The sequence below is a fragment of the Nicotiana tabacum genome, chromosome 10 (genome assembly GCF_000715075.1).
Source record: "Nicotiana tabacum cultivar K326 chromosome 10, ASM71507v2, whole genome shotgun sequence".
In the NCBI taxonomy this organism is placed as follows: Eukaryota; Viridiplantae; Streptophyta; class Magnoliopsida; order Solanales; family Solanaceae; genus Nicotiana; species Nicotiana tabacum.
This window is the reverse complement of record NC_134089.1, coordinates 151,712,453-151,738,246: the sequence shown is the minus strand read 5'-3', so window position 1 is coordinate 151,738,246 and position 25,794 is coordinate 151,712,453. Positions and strand designations below refer to the sequence as shown.

Genomic DNA, 25,794 nt, shown 5'->3' with positions numbered 1-25,794 from the left:
TCTGCCAAAAATGGCAAGCTTATCCTGTTCCTTCTCAGATTCATCTTCTTCTTCTTCTTCTTCTTCTTCTTCTTCTTCTTCTTCTTCTTCTTCTTCTTCTTCTTCTTCTTCTTCTTCTTCTTCTTCTTCTCCACTCCAATCATCATCATCAGAAACTTTGATTTGTTTAGCTTTCACTGCAGATCTTGTCCTCTTGGCTACTGTGGGTTCAGCAACTACAGGCACAGAGGAGGACTTCTTGGAGGAAGTCTTGGGTTTCTTAGGCTTGGGTGTAGGAACCTCCACTGTTGTACCCCTTTCTTGATAGACCAGTTCCATCTCTTCTTCCTCAACAGCCTCTGAGGATTTTGCAACCTTTCCCTTTCCCTTATCCTTTTTCCTTTTCTTGCTTTCTTATAAAGCCTTTTGTAGATCAAATTCACTCTGTTTTACCCTGCTTCTTGTGGCTCTACCCCTAGGAACTGAAGAGGCAGTAGGTGTTGGGGATGAGGATTTTCTTTTCTTGGATGGCTTAGGAACATTTGGGGCTTTTGATGTAGTAGCTTTGCGTTTTTTGGGTTATAACTTGCCCCAACCTTTTTCATTAGGTCAGCCAAGGTTTCTTTAGTAGATAAAACAGGTTCATCTCTTTGTTTGCTTAGATGAACCAACCCCTCAGCTGCTTCCCCAAAACCACTTCCCCCTTACTTCATGCCACTCTCATCTAACCTATCTTGTGCAACCCCACATATAGCATGAACTACTCCCTTCCCTTTTCTCCTCTTTTTACCACATGCACCCTCTCTCTCTTTTTCTTTTTCAGACTTCTTTTTACCTCCACTCCTACTCATCTCAGGCAACTCAAGATCCCTAATGGGTCCAACCAGAACAAACCTAGTTTCTAAGTTTTCAACCATAGAAGAACTTACCTCAAAAGGAGATTCTTGAGTCTTTTCAGAGTCAGAAGACCCATGTCCATCTCCCTCAGTCGCGGATTAAAACGATTCAGACTCAGAGCTAGAATCAGACTTTGGTGCTGGGCTTTCTTTCACTTGGCTAACTTTCAACCTTTCATTTAAAACCTTCCTCAGAGCCCCAGATGCTACAGTTTTTCGAGCAAGCATTTTCTGCCTTCGAAACCTAGGAGATACACTAGGTGGAGTAGATGAGGATGAATTTGAGGGAGATGGTGGTGGAGGAGTGTCAGGATGATCTTGTGGGTTAGACATGATTCTTCATTTTTTGAGAGAATTTGGGAATTTTGGAGAAGAGTGCAACTAGAATTGAAGAGGAATTTTTGACGGTTTTAGAATTGTGAAGAAGACTGGAGATGCGGTGTGTATTTAAAGCGAATTAGACATTAAATAAGTAACGACAACTTTTTCAGGGGTCAAATAGAAGTCTAATCAAACTGAAATTCTAGAATTTTAATGATAGATTTGGCTTCCCTAGATATTAGGCAAAAATCACAGTTTAGAGTTCTAGATGGACAGAACTGGTTCAATGCTCAACAGATAGAATTTTCTAGGAATTTGACAAGTATAGGATTTTTGCTCATGATTGAATTATTAATATTTCTAATTGTGCAGAGTATAGAAAATATACCTGAGCTTTCATATGATCCCATACTGATGAACCAGGTTCTTCATATAGAACTCCCTTGAACATGCTTCAAATGCCATAATAGAGAAAATATTGTAAGAGATCAGTGAGTCATATATACACATGTCACAGGTACAATTGCTTATAACTTGAATACTCAAAGTACCTAATACAATTGCTTCTATGAAAGCTGAAAGGTACAACTTTAAACCACCTACTACAATTGAACTAGAATAAGAAAAAACACAATGGAACTAGTTCTTCTATCTCGTTCAAGTAGCTTCTGGAGTGCACACTAAAATCTCACATAAATTGCTTGCAAAATCGCTTTGCTCTTTTGCTTTCAATTTAGTTTAACTTCTGCGTTTGTGCAATACCTGTAAAAGAGAACAATCACTGTCATTTAATAGGTTAGAAATCAGAGTTTGATTGGGACTCAACTTCTGATCTTCTATCGTAGTTGAGTCCTTGAAGATATCAAACTCTAACACTCTCTTTATCCGGATTGTGTTCTCTTCATATAAGGAGACTTTCTCCCCTTATCCAATATGCAACCTTTTTGATCAGATCAGGAGATATTGCTGCTTGATCAGTATGACTTATCTCCTTCACATGCATCTCAAATGTGTAGGTTTATCATGACAATGCTTCACAAGATGGACCTGGTCCATGACTGAGTTTATTTGTCATTCTTCAAAACTTCACCTATTCTTGGGCCAACACATCCCTTGATTTCAATCTTCTATCAAGTCGACTGCATCAGAATAGGATAAAATCTTCATCTGTGGGGCTACTGCAGTGTATAGACAACCAACCAATCCATCAACAAACTTATGAACTCAAGCTTCTTCGGTAGGCACTAAGTAAGGAGCATATTTAGCCAGCTTACAAAACTTGGTGTTATATGTTGACACATCCATATCTAGAGTCTGAACCAATCTCTAGCATATTTTTGCACCAGGCTGTCTGGAAGAAAATGATTCATGAACAACTTAGTGAATTCGTCCTATGTCAGTGGTGCTGCTCGTGCTGGCCTTCCTAGCAATATATTTTCATACCATGTGTTGGTCATATCCTCTAGTTTGTATGTTGCGAGCTCCACGACTCTCTCACTAGAACATCCTAGAGCACGTAATGCCTTGAGTGTCCCATCCAAGAAACTTTGGGGATCTGCTGAATTATCAGAACTTGTGAATTTTGGTGATTTCATTTTCAGGAACTCTTGTATGGATACTTCCTTATTCCCGAAAGTCTAAGTCTGTGCTGGTGCTTGTGTTTGTAAAGTAGCCTGAGGAGCTGAACTTCCACCCTGAGTGGGAACCAATGCATCTAACACATTCAATAACCTTGCCATTGCGTCCGCAGGTAAGGCAACAGTAGGTACAACAGTTGGCACTGGTGGTGGAGCGTCCTGAACTCCTTGCCCTTGCCCTTGATCTGGCATAGCAGCTTCGGGTTGACCTATGTTCCCAACTTCAGGTTGAGGAGCAGTCTGTCTTCTAGTTTGATGAACCCCAACTTGACCGCCACCCCAGGTAGTACCACGTCCAGCACCACATACAGCAGATGAGGGTGTGCGTGTTCTAGCCATCTACGAAAGAAATACTCCAAAGTCAATCACAAGTTATCTCAACGTACGATCAAAGAATGAAAAAAAGGAAAACATTCCTAGATGTTCAATAGCCTCAAGATAATAAGTATGGGCGCCTACATACTCATGAACAAGACTCTACTAAATATTGCCCCATGAATCGGGACTTAAATCCTAAGCTCTAATACCAACTTTGTCACGACCCAATTTAGGATCGTGACTAGCACTTAGGAGCAAGTGCTCCCAAGTAAGCCTCATCAGTATTTTACAGAAAAATGGATAGAGTTTCCCCTATTTTTGGGCTATCCAAAAAAATTCCTGTCTCAAAATCAACAACCAACCATCCTAATATCAAACCAAATAATCGAAAACTTATCAATTAACCAAAACAAGTCTTCACCATTGCTAATCAATCCACTAACAACCAGAAATACTAATTTATCTCCAATTTTGATAATAAAGAACGATACTCAGCATAAGACTATAATAACAAAAGAATACTCATGACACTAAAATAATGACTATGGAACGACTCTAAGAGTTCAAGTAAAAGACCATAATAATAAATAAAATCTCCGCCCACGTGAACAAGCGAGAGGTTCACCAAGAACTATCAACCTTTGTGCTCTAATTAACGAAATCCTCACATGCGTCAACTGTTGTCTCTGTAAAAAAAAAATTAGCGAGGAATGAGTTGCTAGCTTAGTGAGTAATAACACTTAACCACAACCATTTTTATTGGGGACAAGTCAAAAAAAATTATGCTAGTATATTAAACAGAAAGTATCATAAAGATTCCCTTTAAGAAACAATAAATAATTTTCAGTCCCGTCATGTTTTCATGTAATATAATTCAATCAATAATTCAGTAATAAGCTCGAAACCACTGTATAATATCAATATTTTCACATTTGGGAGGTTTTCTATGAAGGATCATCTAATCGGTATAACTGTGGACTTCTTCGCAAGAAGTCAAATAACGGTAGTCCCTACTCGAGGGAAAACAGTAATTGTATGCTAGTTCTACCTTCCCACTAGCAAGGGCTGAAATGGTATTCGATAATTATAAGGTGCACCAGGTCTAACGAACCTACCGTTAGCTACGAGATCTTTCAAAGTCTACTCCCATTTATACTTGTCTCTATAATCCGTATATACTCATTGGAAAATATTTTAGAACAATATAAGGCATTTCAGTTCTTATCAAATCATGTAATTTCATTTTGATAACAATAAATTCAAGTAATGGTAAAACATATCCAGTGACAACAAGAATATTTAAAATAATGGTAATCATGTCAAATAACTATTTCAGTATCATATCGAGTAAAAGACTTGTCCCACATGCAACTCAAAATAATCGGTAACATATTCATATTAAAAATTATGTGTAAATCATGCAAGTTATGAAAATACAAATTGCGGTAAGATTACTACTCACTATACTCGTGCCTAAATACCAAGCGTGCAACTTCGAGCAATCCGTACAACTTCTTTCGATCAATCAATAATTACATAATATCGATCTCAAGTTAATTGCCTTATTTAGGCTAAATCCATCACTAATTTAGAATACCCAATCCTTCGAGTTTTATATTTTATCATCAGTTCATCGAATTATATTTACCCATGATATGAGTAATTTAAATTAGTCCAAAATCTTTTAAATAAAAAGGAACTTATATGATTTATTCCTTGTACTGTTCAATTTCCTTAATCGTGTGCATAAATTGAAACTAAAATAATATTACTGTCCATAATATTCCTTCTTAATTGGTACTTATCTTTTGTGCTCAATACTAGACTTACCACATTCAAACCCAAATTCGATATTGTCATTGCAATATAGTTAAATATAAAAACTCAATCCTTACACCCTAACTTAATTTTTACTTGTTTTAAAATGAAATTCTGCATTTTGAGGCCTTAAAAACCTCTTTTAGCATCACCTCGATTTGCGTGTGTAGTCTGGGCGCATAACCGGAAAGCCTAAATGTGAAAATCTGTGAAAAACGATAAATTTTGACTATAAAATGAATTAATTTGACTTCGGTCAACGTTTTGGGTAAACGAACCCGGACCCGTAATTTGACGGTCCTGAAGGGTCCGTAGGAAAATATGGGACTTGGGCGTGTGCCCAAAATTGAATTTCGATGTCCCAAGCCCGAGAAATGAATTTTTAAAGAAAATTGTTTCCTGAAATTGTTTAAAGGAATTTGAAATGAAATCTGATTAGAACATGTTGGTATCGGGCCCGTATTTTGGTTCCGGTACCCGGTACGGGTCTTATATATGATTTAAGATGATTCTATGAAACTTGGTAAGAAATGGAATCCGTTTGACGTGATTCGGACCTTAAATGCAAAAATTGATATTTAAGAAGTTTTGATAAATTTCATTGATATTGAGGTTTAATTCGATGTTTCCGATGTTATTTTGGGGATATGAGTACACGAATAAGTCCGTGGGATGTTTTTGAGGTTGTGTGTATATTTGGTTTGGAGCCCCGAAGGCTCGGGTGAGTTTTGGATAGGCCACGGAGTGCATTTGGAACTTAGAAAAATTGCAGAATTTTAGTTGGTGTGCCGAGGCCTGCAGGCTTTGCATTTGCGAAGCCTGGCTCGCAAATGCGAGCTCGCAAATGCAAAGGCTGGATCGCAAATGCGAAACCAGCCTAGGCCTTCCTTGGCTCGCAAATGCGCAGATTTGCCAATGGGCCAGGATCGCAAATGCGACCTATGTATCGCAAATGCGATACTACTTTCGCAAATACGAAAGTTCAGCATTTCTGAAGGGTTCGCAAATGCGAACCCTGTTTCACAATTCCCAAGCCAGCAGAGGTCGTTGCGAACCCTTGTTCGCAATTCCCACATCTGAGACCTGCAACTTTTATACTTAGACGATTTTAAACCCATTTTCACATCTTTTCAAAACACAAACTTCTTTGGGCGATTTTCCAAGAACAACTCTTCTTCCAAATCGATTGTAAGTTAATTTTAACTCATTTCCTTCAATCATTAACATCCTTTAACATGATTTCATTAACATGATTTGCTACATGTTAGTAGTTGGATTTTGATTCCTTTATAGTTCTCTTGATATTCTGTTTTACCTGTTTTTTCCCGAATCATGTTTTCCCCTCCCATCTTTACTTGTTTATTCCTGCTTTACTTTCCGTTGTATATTATATAACTGCACAGGTTTATTTGATGGTCTGGTCCTAGCCTCGTCACTACTTCACCGAGGTTAGGCTAGACACTTACCAGCACATGGGGTCGGTTGTGCTGATACTACACTCTGCACTATATGCAGATCTCGGAGCAGCTTTTGGACCGTAGTGTGGAGGCTACCTTCAGTCCACGCGGAGATCCAAGGTAGATCTGCAGGCGTCCGCAGGCCCTGGCGTCTCCTAAATTCCTATTTCCTGTTTTATTTTCCTTTTATTCAGAAACAGTGTATTGTCATTTTCTTCAGACTTTGTATGTAGTAAATCTTAGACCGTCTGTGACACTGTGACACCAGGTTTTGGGTGGTTAAGGCTTAAGTAGTTGTAATAGATACAATTTTCATATATTTTATTGTTGTCTTCTGCTTAAATTTGAATTTTCGCTGTTATCACGTTATCACCTTATATTTGTTATAAAGAAATAATCGGTTAATGAAGTAATTAGATCAAAGGCTTGGCTTGCCTAGCTCACATTAGTAGGTGCCATCACGACTCCCGAGGGTGGAAAATTCGGGTCGTGACATTAATTTACACCTAACAAAGATCATATATAATGAGACTATGTTAAGTACAAATACATCAATACCCGTCTTTTTTCCAAGTGAATTTATCCTGCAGTAATATCGACCAACTTTCAATTGCATAATTTGCCCAGAATAACTCTTATTGGTATTAAATTTCTTATACCTTGTGCAACCTTCAAATATATGAACAGAGACAAAAAAAATTACCAGAAGAGAAGAACCCAGATGCGAAGTTCGAGTATTACCTGTAAGAACCACTGCGTATTTAAAATCCTTTTCTTCTTCTTCTTCTTCTTCTTCTTCTTCTTCTTCTTCTTCTTCTCTGTTTGAATTTTTTTCTTTGCGTTTTCTGAAGCTTCTGCTTCGACCCTTTGTTGCCTTTCTTTCTTTTGTTGTTTTGCCGTCATTTACAATGGGCTTTTGCCCATTTAATTAGCTAGGTTTTTTTATAGTTTAAGTAACATTAAATGAATACTCCAACTTGAATGTGAAGTATTACAATATATTTCAAAGATAGACGGATTTGTGGGATGGACTAGATATTCTAGCACCACTACCTTCATGTGATTGTGAGGAATTAAGGCCATATGTTGACCATGTGGTCAGACAGAGGTTACTGCAGTTCCTTATAGGGCTGAATGAGAGTTATGGCCAGATAAGAAGTAACATTTTGCAGAGAAGGCTAGTACTCACTGTAAATCAAGCATACTCAGTTGCAGTACAAGAGGAAAGTCAAAGAGTATTAAAAGTTGTTGAAACAAACAAAGATCCTCTAACTATGTTAGCAGATAGGGGACAAATGTTCAAAGGAAAGAAACCAGGACTAATCTGTGAGAATTGTGGCTATAAAGGCCATCTAAAGGAGAATTATTACAAAATAATAGGGTATTCAGCTAATTTTAAGAGCATAAAGAAAGGGCAACCAGGTGCATACAAACTTTATGCTAACACTGTGAATGTAGAGGGAGGATTAGATGTCAAAGCCAAGGTTCCAGGGAATTTTATGACAAAAGAGCATTACAAACACCTAGTCAATTTGCTGACCAAGTCTTCTATGGGAGAAGGATCTGCTGCTGCAACAAGCTCATCAAACATGCTAGGTATTAAGTCATTGCTATCTAGTGTATCCAAAGGGAAAGTGTATGATTGGATAAAGATTCAAGGGCATCACACCACATAACCTTCTGCAAGGAAGTATTAGAGAGTCTTAAAGAAATTGAAGGAGAAAATAATTATGGAGTAGAAATGCCTACAGGAGATAAATCAAAGAATACACACTCAAGAGATGCATTCATTTTGGGAAAACAAAAGATAACAAATGTGTTATATGTGACGAATTTTAAATTTAACCTGCTTTGGATGTCCAAACTAACTAAAGACTTGTGCTGCTCAACTACCTTCGACCCTGATTTCTGTGTGTTTCAGGGGATCTACAATGGCAAGGTACTGGAAATTACTAGGGAAGACAGTAGGATCTATAGACTAAGAACGGAAGAATTAGTAGCAACAAGGACTTTCAAAAGGGAGAAAGTGGATATTGCATTATGGCATCGACGATTAGGACATGCATCTCGGAATACTTTACAAAAGTTGGATGAACTAAAGAATAAGGTGGATGCAAACTTACATAAAACCTGTGAAATTTGTCCTCTAGCCAAGCATAGCACACTTAAATTTCCAAATAGTAGTAGTAAATGTAGTAGTATCTTTCAACTTGTGCATGTTGATGTATGAGAGCCATATAAAGTTCCAACCTATGACATGAAGCAATATTTTGTGACAATAGTTGATGACGTTAGTCGATATACATGGATTTGCGGATTGCATTCAAAGAATGAAGTAATTGTAGTATTAAAAGACTTCTTTTCCTTGATTAAGAATCAGTTTGATACTATGATCAAAACAATAAGATTAGACAATGGCATAGATTTCTTGAATGATCAGTGCAATGATATGTTTGCATCCCTGGTATTGTGCATCAAAGCAGTTGTCCATACGCTCTACAACAGAATGGAGTTGTGGAGAGGAATCATATATATATTTTAGAGATGGCAAGGTCCTTAAGGCTTCAAAGGGATATGCTAGTGAAGTTTTGGGAAGACTGTGTGAAGACTGCTGTATATTTGATCAATAAACTGCCTTAAGAGTTATTAGAAGGCAAATCCCCCTTTGAGATGCTACATAGAAAACAACCAAAATTTGAACATTTAAGGGTGTTTGGTTATCTGTTTTATGCAAGCACATTACCTAATTGTGACAAATTTGCACCAAGAGCAAGAAGGACAGTCTTCATATGGTACTCAGAAACTCAAAAAAGATATAAGCTATTTGACTTAGATACTAGCACCTTTCTTATTAACGGAGATGTCAGTTTTAGAGAGGACATATTTCCTTTTAAGACAGATAACATGGAGCAAGATGATCTATTTTTTCTCAGCACAACAGATACTACCAACTCTAGCCTTCAGCATGGTGATACAACAGGAGCAGCTGGAATGACGGAGGGAAATAACATGGTTCTATCACCTGGTTGTGAGAGTGATTATAATAATGATCAAGCTGGACCGCCCTAGGAACAAAAAGTTATTCCTGAACTAGGGAATTCAACTCTTGAATCAGAGGAGCAAACAAAGCAGGAGATAAGTGATAAAGTGCATCACCGGGGGATAATTGATCAAGTGCATCAGGCACTGCCAGAACCTGTTACAGAACCATGTGTAACTCAAGTTGCACCTCCAGTTGAGATTAGAAAATCAACTAGAGGAGTAAAGTGTGTTGTATGGCTAAAGGATTATGTTACTACTTGGAAATCATCAGGACATAGTCCTTACTCCCATCTCACAGTGTGTCCTATGATCATCTCTCAATCCATTACCAAGCCTATTTGGCAGCATTCTCAATAAAAGTAGAACCAACTTCTTTTTGAAAGGCATCACACGATGTTAGGTGGGTAGAATCTATGTAGAATGAAATCAAAGCCTTAGAATATAATAACACTTGGGAACTTGTAGACTTACCCTATGGTAAGAAAGTCATTGGCTCTATATGTGTGTACAAAATTAAATACAAGACAAGTGGAGAGATAGAGAAATTTAAAATTAGACTTGTGACTAAGAGCTACATACAACAAGAAGGTCTAGATTATCATGAGACCTTCTCACTTGTATCAAAAATGGTAACAGTCAGAACTACAATCAGTCTAGCAGCCTCAAAGAATTGGAACCTATTTCAAATGGATGTTAATAATACATTTATGCAAGAAGACCTATATGAAGAAGTTTATATGCATATGCCCCAAGGTTTTCATAGACAGGGGGAGTCAAAAGTTTGTAAATTGTCAAAGTCACTCTATGGCCTTAAACAAGCATCTAGGTAATGGAATATTAAACTAACTGATGCTTTAACAAAGGCAGACTATTTTCAAAGTGCCTATGATCACTCACTCTTTACAAAGAAGAATTGTGCAGATATGGTGATTATTTTGGTATATGTTGATGACTTACTGATCATAGGAAGCTGTCAAACTATGATACAAGCAACAAAGAAAATATTGCATTTGTGTTTCAAAGTTAAAGATTTAGGGAAGTTAAAGTACTTCTTAGGTATAGAGATCTTGAGATCACAAAAGGATATCCTTCTCAATCAAAGAAAATATGCACTCAGTCTAGTTTCTGAAGTTGTACTAAGTTGGGAAAAACATGCAAGTTCTCCCCTTGAACAAAATTAGAAGTTGAAAATAGTAGACTATGATAAGCATGTTGGGATGACAGGAGATGAAGAATTGCGTTATATAGGTGGATACCAGAAGCTTATAGGAAATTAAAGCTGATATATCTGACCGTAACTAGGCCTAACATATGCTTTGTTGTTCAGATGCTAAGCCAATTTATGCAGCATCCAAAATAATCTCATCTAAGGCATCGTTGAGAGTAATAAGATATATAAAATGTGTCCAGGGAGAGGTGTGTTGTTGAGAAAAAAAAAACCTTGGAACAAATCACAACCTTCTATGATTCAGACTGGGCAGCATGCCCAAACACAAGAAGGTCTGTTACAGGATACATAGTGAAGTCGGGAGATTCCTTGATCTCTCGAAAATCTAAAAAACAGCAGACTGTGAGCAGGAGTTCTGTAGAAGCTGAATATAAGAGCATGCCAGTTGTGATGTCTAAAATAGTTTGGCTTACAAGGTTGATGAAAGAAATAGGGATTGGAGTCCAAACACCTGTAAAACTGTTTTGCGATAGTAAAACAGCTCTACAAATTGCTGCTAATCCAATCTATCATGAAAAAACTAAACACATAGAAATAGATTGTCACTTTGTGAGGGAAAGAATCAAAAGTGGATAGATCTCACTACAATACATCTCCACAAAAGAACAAGTTGCAGACATGATGACCAAAACCCTAGGTACTACACAACACCAGATTCTAGTGTCCATGTTGGGAGGGATAGATGTTTTCCACTCTCCAGCTTGAGGGGAAGTTTTATAATTAGAAGCTTCATTAAGGAAGCAGGGACTTATGTGCAATTAGTTAAACTTTGTGGATGAAATGTAGTACATTAGAAGAAGAGAAGTTAGGTTGTTAAAAGGGTCTTAGTGTTGTAACAGTGTTAACTAACAAGATGAAATAGACAGATGTTTCTTCCTCTCCCTTTTCTCTCTACAGATCATATCAAGTTCACGGTTAATTGATAATTCATGTGCTTACATTGTGTAATTTGACAATAAATAATTAATTTTGAACCTATTAAATTAAATAAAATATGGTAAAATTCAGAATCTGAATCCATAAAATTCAAATTTTGAATCTGCATCTGATTAGATAATGTGATGTCAAACTCAACGTAATACTCCTAAGCATATATATTCGAAGTTTCAACAACAATATGTATGGTTGTTGGAGGACCACAAGACAAATAGGATCATTTCAAGTGCACTTCTTAAGTGGAAAAGGCTAAATTAAACTTTTCTAGGTCAGAGCCAGAAGAAGTAGTTGAATTCATGAATTAATTAATGCACCTATTTCTTTGGATTTGGTAGTTTTACAAAATCCACTTTCCGTCATTGCAATGTCAACACGAAATGACCCTCGTGTAGTTCTCTGTCTTTGTCCCTATACTGCCTAAAATTGCACACTTATTTATTACTCCTCATTATAACCCCCAACAAAATTAGTTCATTCATGACTTTGGTCTCTTCTTTTTTCACTGCTAGCCTTTAATTTTTGCACTATATAACCACTCAACTACATAGCACGAAAATAACCAAGATAAATTAAAATGGCACATAATAGAATATCATGGCTCCTAATTATAACTCAAATTTTCTTGTTATTACTAGCCAAAACAAATGCCAAAATTCCTGCAATTATTGTTTTTGGCGATTCATCGGTTGATTCGGGTAATAACAACTATATTCAGACAATTGCGAGGAGTGATTTTATGCCATATGGTAGAGATTTTGCAGGTGGTCGGCCGACAGGTCGATTTTCTAATGGAAGAATTACAACTGATTTTATTTCGGAGGCTGCTGGTTTAAAACCAACAGTTCCAGCATATTTGGATCCAGCTTATAATATTTCTGATTTTGCTGTTGGAGTTAGTTTTGCCTCTGCTGGAACTGGATATGATAATGCCACTGCTAATGTTCTTGTAAGCTTCTTTAATTTGCAATACTCTTAACATGTTTTTGACTTTAGAGCTTGTACTTGTAGAACAGTTTAATAATGTAAATAGTAGTACTGCTACTTTGGTTAAGAGTTTAGAGTTTAGGGTTTAGACTTTACTAGTATACTGCTACATTGGTTAAGGAGGTGTAATCTCATAGGCAAATCCAAAATTTAACTTTATAGATTTCTACATCAATTTCAAGTGTAGTATAGGAGTAGATAGTTAGTGGACTTCTGAATAGAAATATACGGACCGTACAAAAGTTACTGAGTTCTGAAAACCTATGAAATATGCACTAGATCGCCACTGGCCAGTGTTATAGATTTGGATGTGCGATCAAAGTTTATAGTAAAAGCCTCTAAAAAAAGAAAAATAAGCTACATATAATGTGTATACTTGCAACCTTTGAAAAAAGAATTGTTTGGTCTTGGGCTTAAAGGAATTTTATGACAGTATGTTAAGAGTGTATTTGGGTTGACTAGCTAATAATATGTTAACATTTTGGAAGTTGATAGCAGTTTGATTGAATACAAAGTTTAAGAAATAAAAAAATACTTTGACAAAAAAAATATGCAAGGTATTAAAATTAATCTTACTATTAAGAGTTAATTAAAGGTGATAAAAGTTTCACATGTTCCAAATTTTATCGGATGTCCCAAAAGTACATAAAAGTTTCACATGTCACTTCTTACTGTTCTCCCCTAATAAAACATCGATTTTCCTATCAAGCGAGGCCCCAAAAAAGTTATTTTTGTTAGGGTCAAATACGAATACTAAGATAAATTGTTTACAATACAAAGTGGTGTCATATTTTCTGCTGAGAATTAATTATTTTTCTTGAGCCGAGGGTCTATCAGAAATAGTCTCTACCTCCATAAGTTGAGACTTAGTTGTTTGTTGTTGTTGTTGTTGTTGTTGTTGTTGTTGTTGTTGTTGTTGTTGTTTTAAATATATTAAAAAGAAAAGAGTGTTACATGAAATAGGATAAACGTAGTACGATCATAATCTTACTATGTACTCTTGTCGTTTTATTAAATAGCTTGTACATGATCCAAAATTGCAGGGCGTGATACCCTTATGGAAAGAATTGGAGTACTACAAAGAATATCAAAAGAAACTAAGGACTTATCTTGGTGATGAAAAGGCAAATGAATTAATAAGTGAGGCATTATATGCCTTAAGTCTTGGAACAAATGACTTTCTTGAAAACTACTACACAATGCCTCAAAGGAGATCTCAATACACTGTGGATCAATACCAAACTTTCCTAATTGGAATAGCCAAGAATTTTGTAACCAATTTGTACAATCTTGGAGCAAGAAAAATATCACTAGGTGGACTTCCTCCAATGGGGTGTATGCCACTAGAAAGAACATCAAACATGGCCAATGGGAATGAATGTTTGGAGAGTTACAATGTTGTGGCTATGAATTTTAATGATAAGTTGAGTGGATTGGTTATTGAGCTAAACAAAGAGCTTTCTGGGATTCAAGTTGTTCTCTCTAATCCTTACAACATTATGCTACAAATGATTAAAAAGCCTTCCATATATGGTCGTCTCTCCCCCCCCCCCCCCAGTTAATTAAGAAAATATTTTTTTGATATTTACAGTCAAACTCCTCTATATTGGTCATAACCTCACTTCACTATAACAATCAAATTTTCTTTGGAACCAATATTTCATGTTATGCTACAATAATTTTTTCTCTATATCATCATTTCACTATAACAACCAAAAATATCCAAAACAAACGAGATTGTTATAGAGAGATTTAACTGTATTTAAAACTGAAGTACCATAATAAGTTTTAAATATGATCCCGTAAAAGAACTCCTCTATATTGATTTCAACTATTTTCTACTAGTACTATAACGTCTTAAATATAATGTAGTACTTATTAGAGGTTAAGTTATACACTTATTATAGTTTAAAATTCTTTACACTATCAGACATGTAACTAAAATATTGGTTTAGGTTATTACTCTACTTTCTATGTTACTAACGTCTTAAATATTATAGTACTTATTAGAGTTTAAGTTATACACTTATAGTTTACACTGTCACATAAACTCATAGTAAGTATTATGGTAATCTTGTTATTTGACAGGGTTTGAGGTGGCTTCACTCGCGTGCTGCGCAACAGGACTATTTGAGATGGGTTATGCGTGTGATCGATATAATCTTTTCACATGTAAAGATGCAAATAAATACATATTTTGGGATGCATTTCATCCAACGGAAAAAACAGATCGTATCATCGCCGACCATGTGGTTAAAACAGCTCTGTCCAAGTTTTTAGAATAATTATAAGATGGAGATTATCTATTTGTATGCTTTGGTTATTCCATAAACCCATATATAATTCTTAGATTGAGTGGATTTCTAGTTACATTACGGGTATTGTTGCGTGATGTTCTTTAATCCGATCCCTTGTACGATAAGTATATATAAAATGGGTGCTTTTAATTGCTAATTACATTTTCTTGGGATTGTTCTCGTTCTATATTATTTTATTGTTCAAACAATTGGTTCATCAAAAAGATAAAAGGAGCGCATAAACTTTTTTATGTATTTCAATATCGATCGAATTGAATACGGTTTATTCTATTTTGGAACTATTTGTCAATGTGCAAATTCAAATAACATGCAACTCTACAAATGCATTTCAGAGAACACAGGTGCAACAAATAGGTGAGTAATGTAAATATTTTTATTTTTTTTTACAAAGTTAATAGAGAAAGAAAAAAGACATATATTACTAGTGAACAGAATGTAGCTGATTTGATTTTTTTTTTGGGGGGGGGGGGGGAAGGGGGGGGGGGTTTCAATTTGATTTGAATTTTGAACTCATGACAATGCGATCTAATTCATGATTTCTTAGTTATTGTACTATCTCTATAGGGACAAGCAAGTCAATACTAAATAACCATGTCAAAATCAATGGGAATAAAAAGGCTACTTTAAGACCAGTGATAATCTAAAGTTCGCACGTGAAAAAACACTCAGCAAGTCAAGACTCATAATATATGCCCATTTTTTCCAGCAATGCTTAGTTTATGACATTTGTCTAATTTAATGGACTCGATAGTGCTATAGTCTGCAATAAATATTATGTTCTAAACCTGTTACAGCACTGACTTACGTAATATAACAACAGAAAAAGTGACTTCTGATATATCCCCAAGAGTAACAATCCATGTAAACAATCCATGTAAACTTCCAGGAAACAAAGGAAGGAAAAATAAAATCTTTTGAACTGGGGAGGCCAATCTGATGATGAATTCACTATAACATAGTAATACACGGCTTTTGTTACGTCAAAACTGTTTCTAACTAGCTTAACATAATACTCTATGAGAGTGAAGAAGAATTATAACTCATCCTTGTTTGGTGTGTCGTCGCCCATAAGTTCTTCAAGGGAGAACTCGTCTTCTTCGATGATTTCCCCATCTTTTCCATCCCATGCTTCAGTCTTTACAATTGAAGGTGTAGCAGCTAACGGAAGATTACCTTTTCCACCTAGTCCAGCTTCTTTCACAAAATCTCTGTATATACAGAATGAATACTGTCAAGTTCAATCCCAAACACAGTGGAGAACACAAAATGATGTGGACAAAGCTACTTACATTATCGGCTGGCGCTGGAATGCACTCTTAAGAGGTGCATATACTCCTTTTTTCACATTCAAAGCTACCATAGCTGGATATCCATAACCACCAACGCCGACGTGCTTTTCAAGGTCTGGTTGCTTACCAGCAGCCACCCAAACGTAACTGTAAAATTGACCAAAATAATTAGGTTTATCTCTATATTCGAGAATAGTTCAAGCCACTTGATTTTATTACACCTCAGATCATTTCTATTGAAGAATAGAATGCAACATGTGTAGCTAAGTACACTACTACACTTGCCTGTAGGGATTTCTCTTGAACTTCTCCGCAACAGATAACAACATTTCTAGGTATTTGTTCCTTCCTTCTGCCTTGGAATCTAATATATCCGGCAGGAATGAAACAAAGCAGATTGCAGCAGAATTACATTTCTCTTCCATGACATCCTTCATTAGGAAAGAGATCAAATTTAGTCATATTTCAATGGGTATGAAATGCAAGACAAAGGAAGAAGAGTTCAAAGGATTATTAAAGTGAGCTTACTGGGCTAGTCAACTCAATCACTTCAGGAGGTGCAACATTAGTTTCCAGCTGCTCTAATCCAAACGACTCAATGGCTGCCGCTGTTCTTGCACCTTCATATGGGACAGGGCTTTCCTTGTCAGCACCAAATACCAAAATTGTGGGGAAACCTTGGACGTTGTACCTGCTCATCAAAGACTGGTGACAGACCCTGATTAGAAGTGGCACACTCAATAAGGTATTAAAAGTTAAAAGAAACTCCAATTAGAAATTCTATTTTGACAATTTGTAATGCCAAATCAAGGGATGAGAACAACCATATCATCCTCGTTTTCCATGTAATTAGTAATTACATATGATAAACCAAGCTTACAACAACATACCCAGTATTATCCCACACCGTGGATGATAAACCAAGCTTATCTCACCATTTTGTTTGATGCTTGTTTTTCTTTTTGTGAAATGGTAGGTGTATTATAAATATCGCACCAAGGAGGTGCTATTAAAAATACTTACAAGGTACCAACAGAATGTCCCTTCCTACCATGTTGTTTAGTGCTTACAGTAGCTCTTTATTTCCCTGCTTATTCCCATTCTTTTTAACAGAGTAGGACTGAGAACTTGGAGTTAAGTGCTTGTTAATTCAAGCAAGTTCATGAGCTTTTTACTTTAAAGGAAGCTAAGCAAATATTCCTAATCAAAGCTGGAGAAAGTACGTGAACAGAAAGAAAGAAACATATGATTATAGAGTTAGAAATTATCAGAGGAATAAAGAACTGCAGGCCAGAAAATTCGAACAATCAGAGAACCATCAAGAACGAAAGTATAGATATTAAATTATTTAATTCTTTTTTTTCTTTGGATGTGGTTTTTGATTTGGGCGGGGGGGGGGGGGGGGTGTTCATTATTGAGAGGTTTCACTTTAGAACTCACGGTAATAATGTGTCAAAATTTTGTTTGCGGCAACCACCTTCACATGTTCTCTATTATTCTCTTACTATTTAAAAGAAGAAAAGAAGAGCTAAATGCAATAAGATGACAGATGTCCAGTTGATCATAAGATTCCAAACTTACCTTCTCTGCATCACAGTCTACGTGGCCCAGCTTCACCTTACCCTCAAGGTTCTTAGCAGCTTTCTTCCACTCAGGAGCAAGCTTTTTGCAGTGCCCACACCTTAAGAAAGCCATTTAAATTTAAGACCTCGGTAAGTTAATAGAAACAGCACACCAAAGGAAAAAGGGTAAAGGGAAACAACACATAATCTAAAAGAAAGTAAGGGGAGAAGGGTCTTTGGGAAGAAAATAAGAAAAGTTGGATGAAGGAGGTAACGTATGACTTATCCATCACATTCACATATACCTTTAGCATACGCGTCTTCAGAAACTTAGAGTAACCTTTTCGTACAAAAATAAACTTGAGTAAAAAGGTTCGCCTTAAATGTTAAGGGTCTTATAACTTCCAACCTTATAGAGAAACTGAGATTCTCTACCATATAGTTTACCTCAGCTTCCAATGTCTGATACTTCTTCTCTCAGATTTGTGAATAGCTAATTACCTAATTATCAGAGTTTACATCAGGTGAAACAATGTCCTGCAGTTTCTTCCCCGAGAAACTGGAATCATAAGATTAAATCATGGTCCATGGAATTTAGGGGTTAATGATTATAACAACCTAGAGTCATTTACAGATCTTTACTCTGCACGGCACCACCGCACTAGTCCTTAAAGACTAATTCAACTACTCAACTGAAACATTCAGAAATACTTGCAGTGAATGGGTTATCATCATGTGAAAGAAAGAAAGAAACAGCATATATACACCAACAAAAAGGTCCTTGGACTCTTGCAAGTACAAATAATTTAGCGGCTGGCGATGAAGAAACTAAAGTCTTAACAGTTGAAACTTACCAAGGTGCGAAAAACTCAACTATCCAGAGATCTTTGCTCTTAAGCACCTTCTCATCAAAGTTTCGTGAGTTCAACTCTATTGATGCACTAGGCTCAGAATTCTGGGAAGACCCTCCTGTAGCTTTTCCATGTACTCGGTCCTTCAGCAGTGCCTTGATCTGTAAGCAAAGCAATTGACATCAAAACCTTCCCAGGTTTTGGATGAAGACTCAAGCAGGACATGGAGAAAGGATTCAAGAATATTATTCCATTGGTTGTGCAAGACATAATGATTAAAAGCTCGACAGGATGAATTTCAATCAAATAGGTTAATTACTACCAATCAAATGCGTAATGTCTATAGAAAGTCATGCTTAAAACAAAGATACATTTGTCCAATCAAATATAAGGAGAAACCATAGAATCCTTTTTCTTGACAAGTAAACGGGATACAGCTTCACACTAGATATCGCCAAAAGGAATTTATTCATCTTAACACTAGATTTGGATCTGCCAATGCATTTTTAGTAATAAGAATATGAACGGCAGAATCTTTTGATTTGTTCGAGACAAAGGGCTTTCACTGGAGCTGAAATCGTAAAAAAGGGAGGAAAAAGACATGATGCTAGGTGACTTTCAAGTTTTTTAACATAAACAAAAGTTGGAAAATAGAAAGCCCCAGTACAGACTGACTTTCAAACAATGTAAACAATGATATTTACCTGCTGCAATGCGAATTCTGCAATTGGTTTCGCCTCACGTGCCCCTTGGTAATCAACAGGAGGTTTTCCAGGTGCAAACACCTTGATGGTAGGAAATCCTCTGATTCCATATTCCTAAATCATAAAAACATGTGTAGTTTATCACTTCCGAATTCATCTAAAAGTGTGAAACAGAAAACTTAAGTCTGATAATTGTTATTCTGATGCCGCTTGGCATCGTTAAGTTTAAGAATAGTTCATCAATTGATAAAATGCATAAACGTGCACCTAAAAAGATGTGAAAAGTGAGAGGTAGGGGCGTAGAGCCATAAAGTTTATCAGCCAGCTTCTTCCCAAATTCTATTAGATTTTAATCGTACTGCTAAGAGTTATTCTGTGTAGAGCTACTTTAGATTAGCTCACAGTTCTCCTAGTATTATTTTCTTAGAAAAAAAGTTAAGCTACATACCAAGTCCTAGAAGCTTCAGTAGCCACTGTGAAACTCAAAATGAAAACTAAGAACAAGGTCAATGATTCTTTAACTTCATGGGTTTTAACTATTTCTGCGGAATTAAACAGCTCAATAAAAATAAGCTGGGCACATATTGCACTTCTATATCTGCCTAGCTAGATATTTTGGTTATGAACCTCCACCAACAGAGGAGATTAAAAAAAAATTCAATTGAGGTAGTTTTATGGAGTACATTGAACCTACATGTGTGTGAATCTTATGTTTATCTCAAGCTTTGAAGTATTTGTCTGAAGAACAGAACCTAAGCGAGATAGCAAGAATTCTTTTTTTTCCTTTAGCTAATAATCTCCTCCACTTTACTCTTGACATACCGTCAAGTTATATATATTCTGGGATGTTTCTTTATCATGTTAAGATTGCTTGGAATGCCTCAGTCATAATTACAAAGCTTAGAAGCCATAAACTGAACACTTTACCATAATTCGAGCGCCATCAATCGACATTATATGAATCTTGGCACGGGTATTATTTGTTACAGTGGAAGCATCTAGTATGAGGATGTGCATATCTTTAACTAACTTTTAGTGTATGAAGAATTTGCACAAAGTGGTCATATCATGTCACGCCCTTACAATACGTCAACAGAAATTGACACAAGGTAATTGAATGAAAGACATGCATCTCGCCTTTCTATTTTTTTCAGTGGAAGACAACATGCATCTCATATTAACATGTTCTTTCAGTTTTATCAATCATCAGACCTCACCGTTCTTTTCGTCACATTATCTCTCTTTTCGGGGCATTATCTCTAGGCCATAACCAATATCATTCAAGCAAGTTTCATCAATCCACAAATATTCTTAAGTGAACTCCGTGCAGATTTAATAGAAGAATGTTAACCAAAGTGAAAGGCGAGTTCTTTAAAACAATTAAAGGGTTATGAATGTTATATGGGAGTGAATGTTGGGCAGCTACAGTCAAACACATCTACAAGATGAATGTTGCTAAGGCGCGGCTACTGAGATGGATGTGCAATCATACAGGACTAAACATGATTAGAAATGACCATATTTGTGAGAAGGTTCTGGTAGCATATACAGAGGATAAAATGGGAGAAAGCCGCTTGAGATGGTATTGTCATGTTCTACGTCGACCACTAGAACCAGGGTGAGGGAAGGTGTTAAAAGGGGAGGTATTGTTTTGCATGACCTACAAGTCCTTGGGATCCAAGAAGACTCAGCAAAAGATAGGGCATAAAGGAAAAAGAAACTATTGGACAACGATACCTATTAATTGAGAATATGTTTGAGTCCTATTAGCACTTTTATTTTACATCCTATACTTTTCTAAGAGCGTTTAACCTTTCCAGAGATTTATACATCAGTAGAAAAATATAAAGAACTTCTAGTACTTTTTGTTTATTTTTATTTTTATTTTGCATATTGTCCTAAGATGAATTTAAATGGAGCAACATAGACAGTGAGGATTCCTCTAGCCGACCTCAACTCATTAGGGATGGAGGCATAGTAATTGTTGTTGTTGTTCATGTTTCAAAACACATAACACTACTAGAATTGATTTAGTAATTGAATATGCACCTTCAGATAACATTAAGTTTACCATACCTGTGCAAGGGATTGGTGAGCATCGGCATCAAGAGCTGCTACGGTGGCAACACCTTTCAATATAGTAGCTGCCTTTTCCCAATGGGGTGTCAGAGCTTTACAATGACCACACCAAGGCGCAAAGAACTCAACTAAAACAATACCATTTGAATTTAGCACCTGCAATCACCCATTAAAAGTTCAAGATCTTTTAAACGCAATTTAAAGAAGCATGTGCCAATTACAGTAAAAAGCTAAAATCACATGGGAAAGACCTACAAATCATTGGAATCAATACATACTTAGCTAGGGCATTATGGAAGAGGAAAATTCATATTTGTAATACCTACTAGCTAGGAATAGGTTTTAGACTTGGTAGAGAATTATGGTAAATGATGATGATGAGTTGAGCTAAATGAAAGGAATGAGGATTCATATAGCCGACCCCAACTTGCTTGCAACTCGGGCATTGTTGTTGTTGTTGTAATCACCCATTAAAAGTTGAAGCTCTTTTAAATGCAATTTAAAGAAGCTTTGTTGTGTCGATTACAGTAAAAGGCTGACATAAGGCAGTAAAACACCACGAAAGTAGGATATAAACACATTTCATAAAGATTCATATGTGCACTAGTTTTAACCCAATTTTTATTTTATTTTATTTTATTTTAAATGTTTCAGTTTTATTTTGAGAATGCAATGGAAGTTTAAACGGATTGCTGCTTCTTTTTAACTCTGTTTCAATTATCCAAAACTAAAAATGTTAACTTTACAGTGTCAAGGTAGTCTACAGATCATTACCACTACCATATAGGAAACAATTTCAGTAAATCAGTGCATTATAGCTACTAAGGATTAATAGAACATCAATGAGTCCAAATAACAAGAAAGAATGACATAATCAACGATCTCGCGTTTTGATACATACATAGATACCTTTTAACAAGACAATAAATTGATATAAGAAATTGGGTTATCCCCTTCAACTAAAATCAAAGTGAATCTATGTTTAAAATTGGGTCTTGAATGAAAATTGGAGAAAAATAGGGAGGTGGAATAAAAAATACCTTAGACTTAAAGTTGGAAGGAGTTAACTGAAGAACTGGTGATGAAGGTCCGTACAATGCATTGGCTGTGGCAATAAGGTGTACAACTATCAATAAAAGTGGAAAAAACGAAGCTCGATCCATTCTTTTCTTCTTTCGTCGTTTCTGTCAAAGAGAATTTAGAAGTATTAATAGTGAGGGCTAGGAGTAAAAAAGAGAGAAACACCATGTTCTAATTTCTGTTGCGTGGCAATGACTACGTGGTATTAACCAATTAGAGTTGTCCATGTCAGCTTATGATGTTATTCCGGTTTTAGAGATCCAACACAATGACTGGACTCGATTGTCGGGGGGAAATGGACGTATGAGATGTTTCCCTCTTTTTTTTTTCCTTTCAAGTAGAAAGTTCTAGATATTTTCACCAATACTTTGGGTTTTTTTTAGTTTACCATTTATAGCTTCTTTGGATGATTGTTACACATTGTATCATATTGCATTGTTATCCCAAAATAATATTTATTTTGATCGTTTATTTAAAATTGATTGTATTGTATTATCAAATGAAACAATCAAAAGCTCATTTTATTAAATAATCGATTTAGTGTGGTGGGATTGTTTCCTATTTTCTTTTATAATTGTACCCTTACTTATTACTCTATTTTATCCTTTATATTTTTTATTTTAATTCCAAATCTCCAACTTATTGACCCACTTTGTCTACGTCCATCTTTTCCAGAGTTGGCTCATGCCTTTCTTTTCATACGAATCTTCCTCCATTTCTTTGTCTCTTTCCATCGTTTTAGATTATTATTATTATTTTTACTAATGATAGTTAACCTTTTGCTTCAAGTTTTTGCTCTTGTTTCCATGCTATATAATTTGTGATAAATTAGTAGAAAAAGATTTTCTTAAATTATTTTTATACGTGATAAATTTTACGGAAAAGGGCCTAAAGTACCCCTATCGTATGGTAAATGGTTTATAAAATCCCCCTGTCCATCTATCCGTCTGAAAATATATAGGATGCTAATTTTATTATCAAATTTACCTCCCGCGACTAACGGAACTTCATGTGGGTCTCTAATTAAATAATGTGGCGTTCTTTCATTTGTTCACGTGGCATAGTGGGGTTGACATTGTATTTGGGTAATTTTCTACCATTTAACCGATCCGACCCACTATTTTTTATGTGAGTCAGTTCTTTTACCTTATACCCAAGGACAAAACATTTATTTTTACCATTTCTCTCATTTTCTCTATCTAAACCATCAAATGGCGATTTTAGGGTTTCTTTAGGGTCCGTGGTTTGGTCCGATTTGGTGCACACAAAACATGAACACCTTTGATTTCCAGCACTATCTTGCAATATCATTCGATTAAAGTAAGTATTTACAGCTTTAAGTTATTAAATTGTAGGGTTAGGGAATATTTGGGAACTGACAACTTTATGTCTATTGTGTGTGATGTTTTTATGTTATATGAGCTATTTTTTGTACATTTCTAGATTTATTTATGTTACTTTTATTTTTGGTGGTCCTTTGTCGTGTTGGTCCTACATATTAAAGCTAGGGTTTTTGTCGATTTGTGATGTCGCCCAAATTCACACTACTAATTGGGATTATGAAGCGGTCGATGCAACTATAATTACCAAACGTGAGTCGGGGTCGATTTTCATAGAGAGCTTATATTGGATTAAGTATATATCTAGACTAAGTGTATAATGTGCCCAAAATGCACTTCCACATGTTTGGTTGTTTCTTTCTACTTCTAATTTTTATGCTAATGTTTGCAAATGAAAAGCTAGAGAACGATATTTTTCGGTATTGTTGTTTTTCAAGATTATAAAAGATCTAGGGCCGTAACTTCCACCTAGGTGGTTACCTAATGGATTGTGGGATTTAGGGTAAGTTTGATTGGTTAGGGTAGTAATATATCAATCACACGCAATTACCCACTTTATACCTCCCGGTAGTTAGAGTGGTTTTGCCTAATTTAGCTTCCTCAAATCCAAATGGGTAATGCAAAAAACAAGTGATAGATGCTCAAGTCGGGTCTTACTATATCTAGATTTAACCCTTTAATTGGGGCTATCGATTTCTTGAGTTCACCCCAATTCCTTGTTGGCCAAGTTTTATTAGACTTAGTCTCTCTTTCTCAAGTAGAGTCTAAGTCAATTAGGCATGAATCAATGTTTGCAACCATTAATTCTTAATTCCAAGCAAGAATTAGGCTAAATATCACTCACTCAATCACAAACATGCCCTAAATTAAACACCTATTAGGTACCCACACTAGGGTTGGGTCACAATTCTAGCTAAGAATTTAGTTACTCATAGATAAAAATGAAGAAATTAAAGAGGAAAAAGAAGATTAAACTCATATTAAATGATAAAGGAAAGAAATTCCAATGCTAAAATGATAAACTATCACAAAGTTACCCAAAGTAGTAAAGAAAAAATGGCTATTTACTTTTTGGTGTTCAAAACTTAACCTAATTTTGACAAAAAAGACTATTTATACACAGCAGAAAATATTGAACAAAATTGCCCATGTGGAGGTTCTGTGGCTGTACAATTCTGTATTCGGTCTGCACTTTGATGTTGGCTTAACAGGATGGACTTCTGCGGCCGCACAATTCTAGTTTAAGCCACACTTCTTCACATTCTGTGGACCGCATATTTATGAGTGTGGTCGCACTCTTGAGCTTGAGCTTTAACGTGAGAGACTTCTGCGGACCATACATTTCTGAGTGGGCCGCACTTTTGATTATGCGGCCGCACAATAATGGTCCGCATTTCTTCATGGACCAAAATCACATATCTCTGAACCTCATCTTCTACGGCCGCACAATAATTGTGTGGTCCGCATTTTGCAAAGAAAATCCACCAGAGTCCTCTTCATGCTCTGCAGCCGCACACAATATTGTGTGGTTCACACTTTGCTCTTTTTTGTTTTGTTTTAGTCCTTGTCCAAAATTACTCCTTCTTGAGTTGATTTTCATCTCTTTGGCTCATTTTCCAATAATCCTGCTAGTAAGCACATTCTATCAGTTCTTGAGAATACCTTTTAGTTTTTTTGAGCTAAAATGAAAGTAAAAGGGTGCAAATAAGTAGTCAAATTCTTTACTTATCAACTTCCTCAAACTTAAGTTTTTGCTTGTCCTCAAGCAATTAAGGTTATTCCCACCTCCACAAGAAAATAGTTATTTCAGCCAACCTAAGGTGAATCAAACACACATCAATTGGGACCAACAATTACCCACAACACTTATGAATTATCAACAAGGCAATGATTTGACTTTTCAAGTACAATAATTCAAATGTGATACTAGAGCATCAAGAGTTGACTTTATTCAT

The 25,794-nt window shown here is 35.9% G+C and overlaps 2 protein-coding genes across 2 annotated transcripts; one reads left to right on the top strand and one right to left on the bottom strand.

Annotated features, from left to right (window-relative positions):
* The first annotated feature begins 12,146 nt into the window (after nt 1–12,146).
* Nucleotides 12,147–15,067, top strand: LOC107795297 (GDSL esterase/lipase At4g26790-like). The gene is made up of 3 exons (XM_075223404.1): nt 12,147–12,578; nt 13,660–14,149; nt 14,705–15,067. The coding sequence occupies exons 1-3, from the start codon at nt 12,207–12,209 to the stop codon at nt 14,899–14,901; spliced, it is 1,059 nt and encodes a 352-aa protein (XP_075079505.1). The 5' UTR covers nt 12,147–12,206; the 3' UTR covers nt 14,902–15,067.
* Nucleotides 15,068–15,607: 540 nt separating this feature from the next.
* LOC107779439 (protein disulfide isomerase-like 2-3) lies at nt 15,608–22,667 on the bottom strand. The gene is made up of 9 exons (XM_075223405.1): nt 22,460–22,667; nt 21,417–21,575; nt 19,341–19,454; nt 18,640–18,797; nt 17,805–17,904; nt 16,752–16,928; nt 16,509–16,654; nt 16,224–16,370; nt 15,608–16,142 (listed from the first exon to the last, which is right to left on the bottom strand). The coding sequence occupies exons 1-9, from the start codon at nt 22,580–22,582 to the stop codon at nt 15,968–15,970; spliced, it is 1,299 nt and encodes a 432-aa protein (XP_075079506.1). The 5' UTR covers nt 22,583–22,667; the 3' UTR covers nt 15,608–15,967.
* Between the last annotated feature and the right edge of the window lie 3,127 nt (nt 22,668–25,794).

Bases quoted from the DNA above. Each gene is read 5' to 3' on its own strand.
- LOC107779439 (XM_075223405.1), bottom strand. From the start codon at position 22,582: ATGGATCGAGCTTCGTTTTTTCCACTTTTATTGATAGTTGTACACCTT. The intron at 18,798-19,340 runs GTAAATATCATT...CTTTGCTTACAG, and splicing joins CAGAATTCGCATTGCAGCAG to ATCAAGGCACTGCTGAAGGA. The intron at 16,143-16,223 runs GTAAGTAGCTTT...CTGTATATACAG, and splicing joins TTCCAGCGCCAGCCGATAAT to AGATTTTGTGAAAGAAGCTG.
- LOC107795297 (XM_075223404.1), top strand. From the start codon at position 12,207: ATGGCACATAATAGAATATCATGGCTCCTAATTATAACTCAAATTTTC. The intron at 12,579-13,659 runs GTAAGCTTCTTT...CCAAAATTGCAG, and splicing joins ATGCCACTGCTAATGTTCTT to GGCGTGATACCCTTATGGAA. The intron at 14,150-14,704 runs GTCGTCTCTCCC...GTTATTTGACAG, and splicing joins TAAAAAGCCTTCCATATATG to GGTTTGAGGTGGCTTCACTC.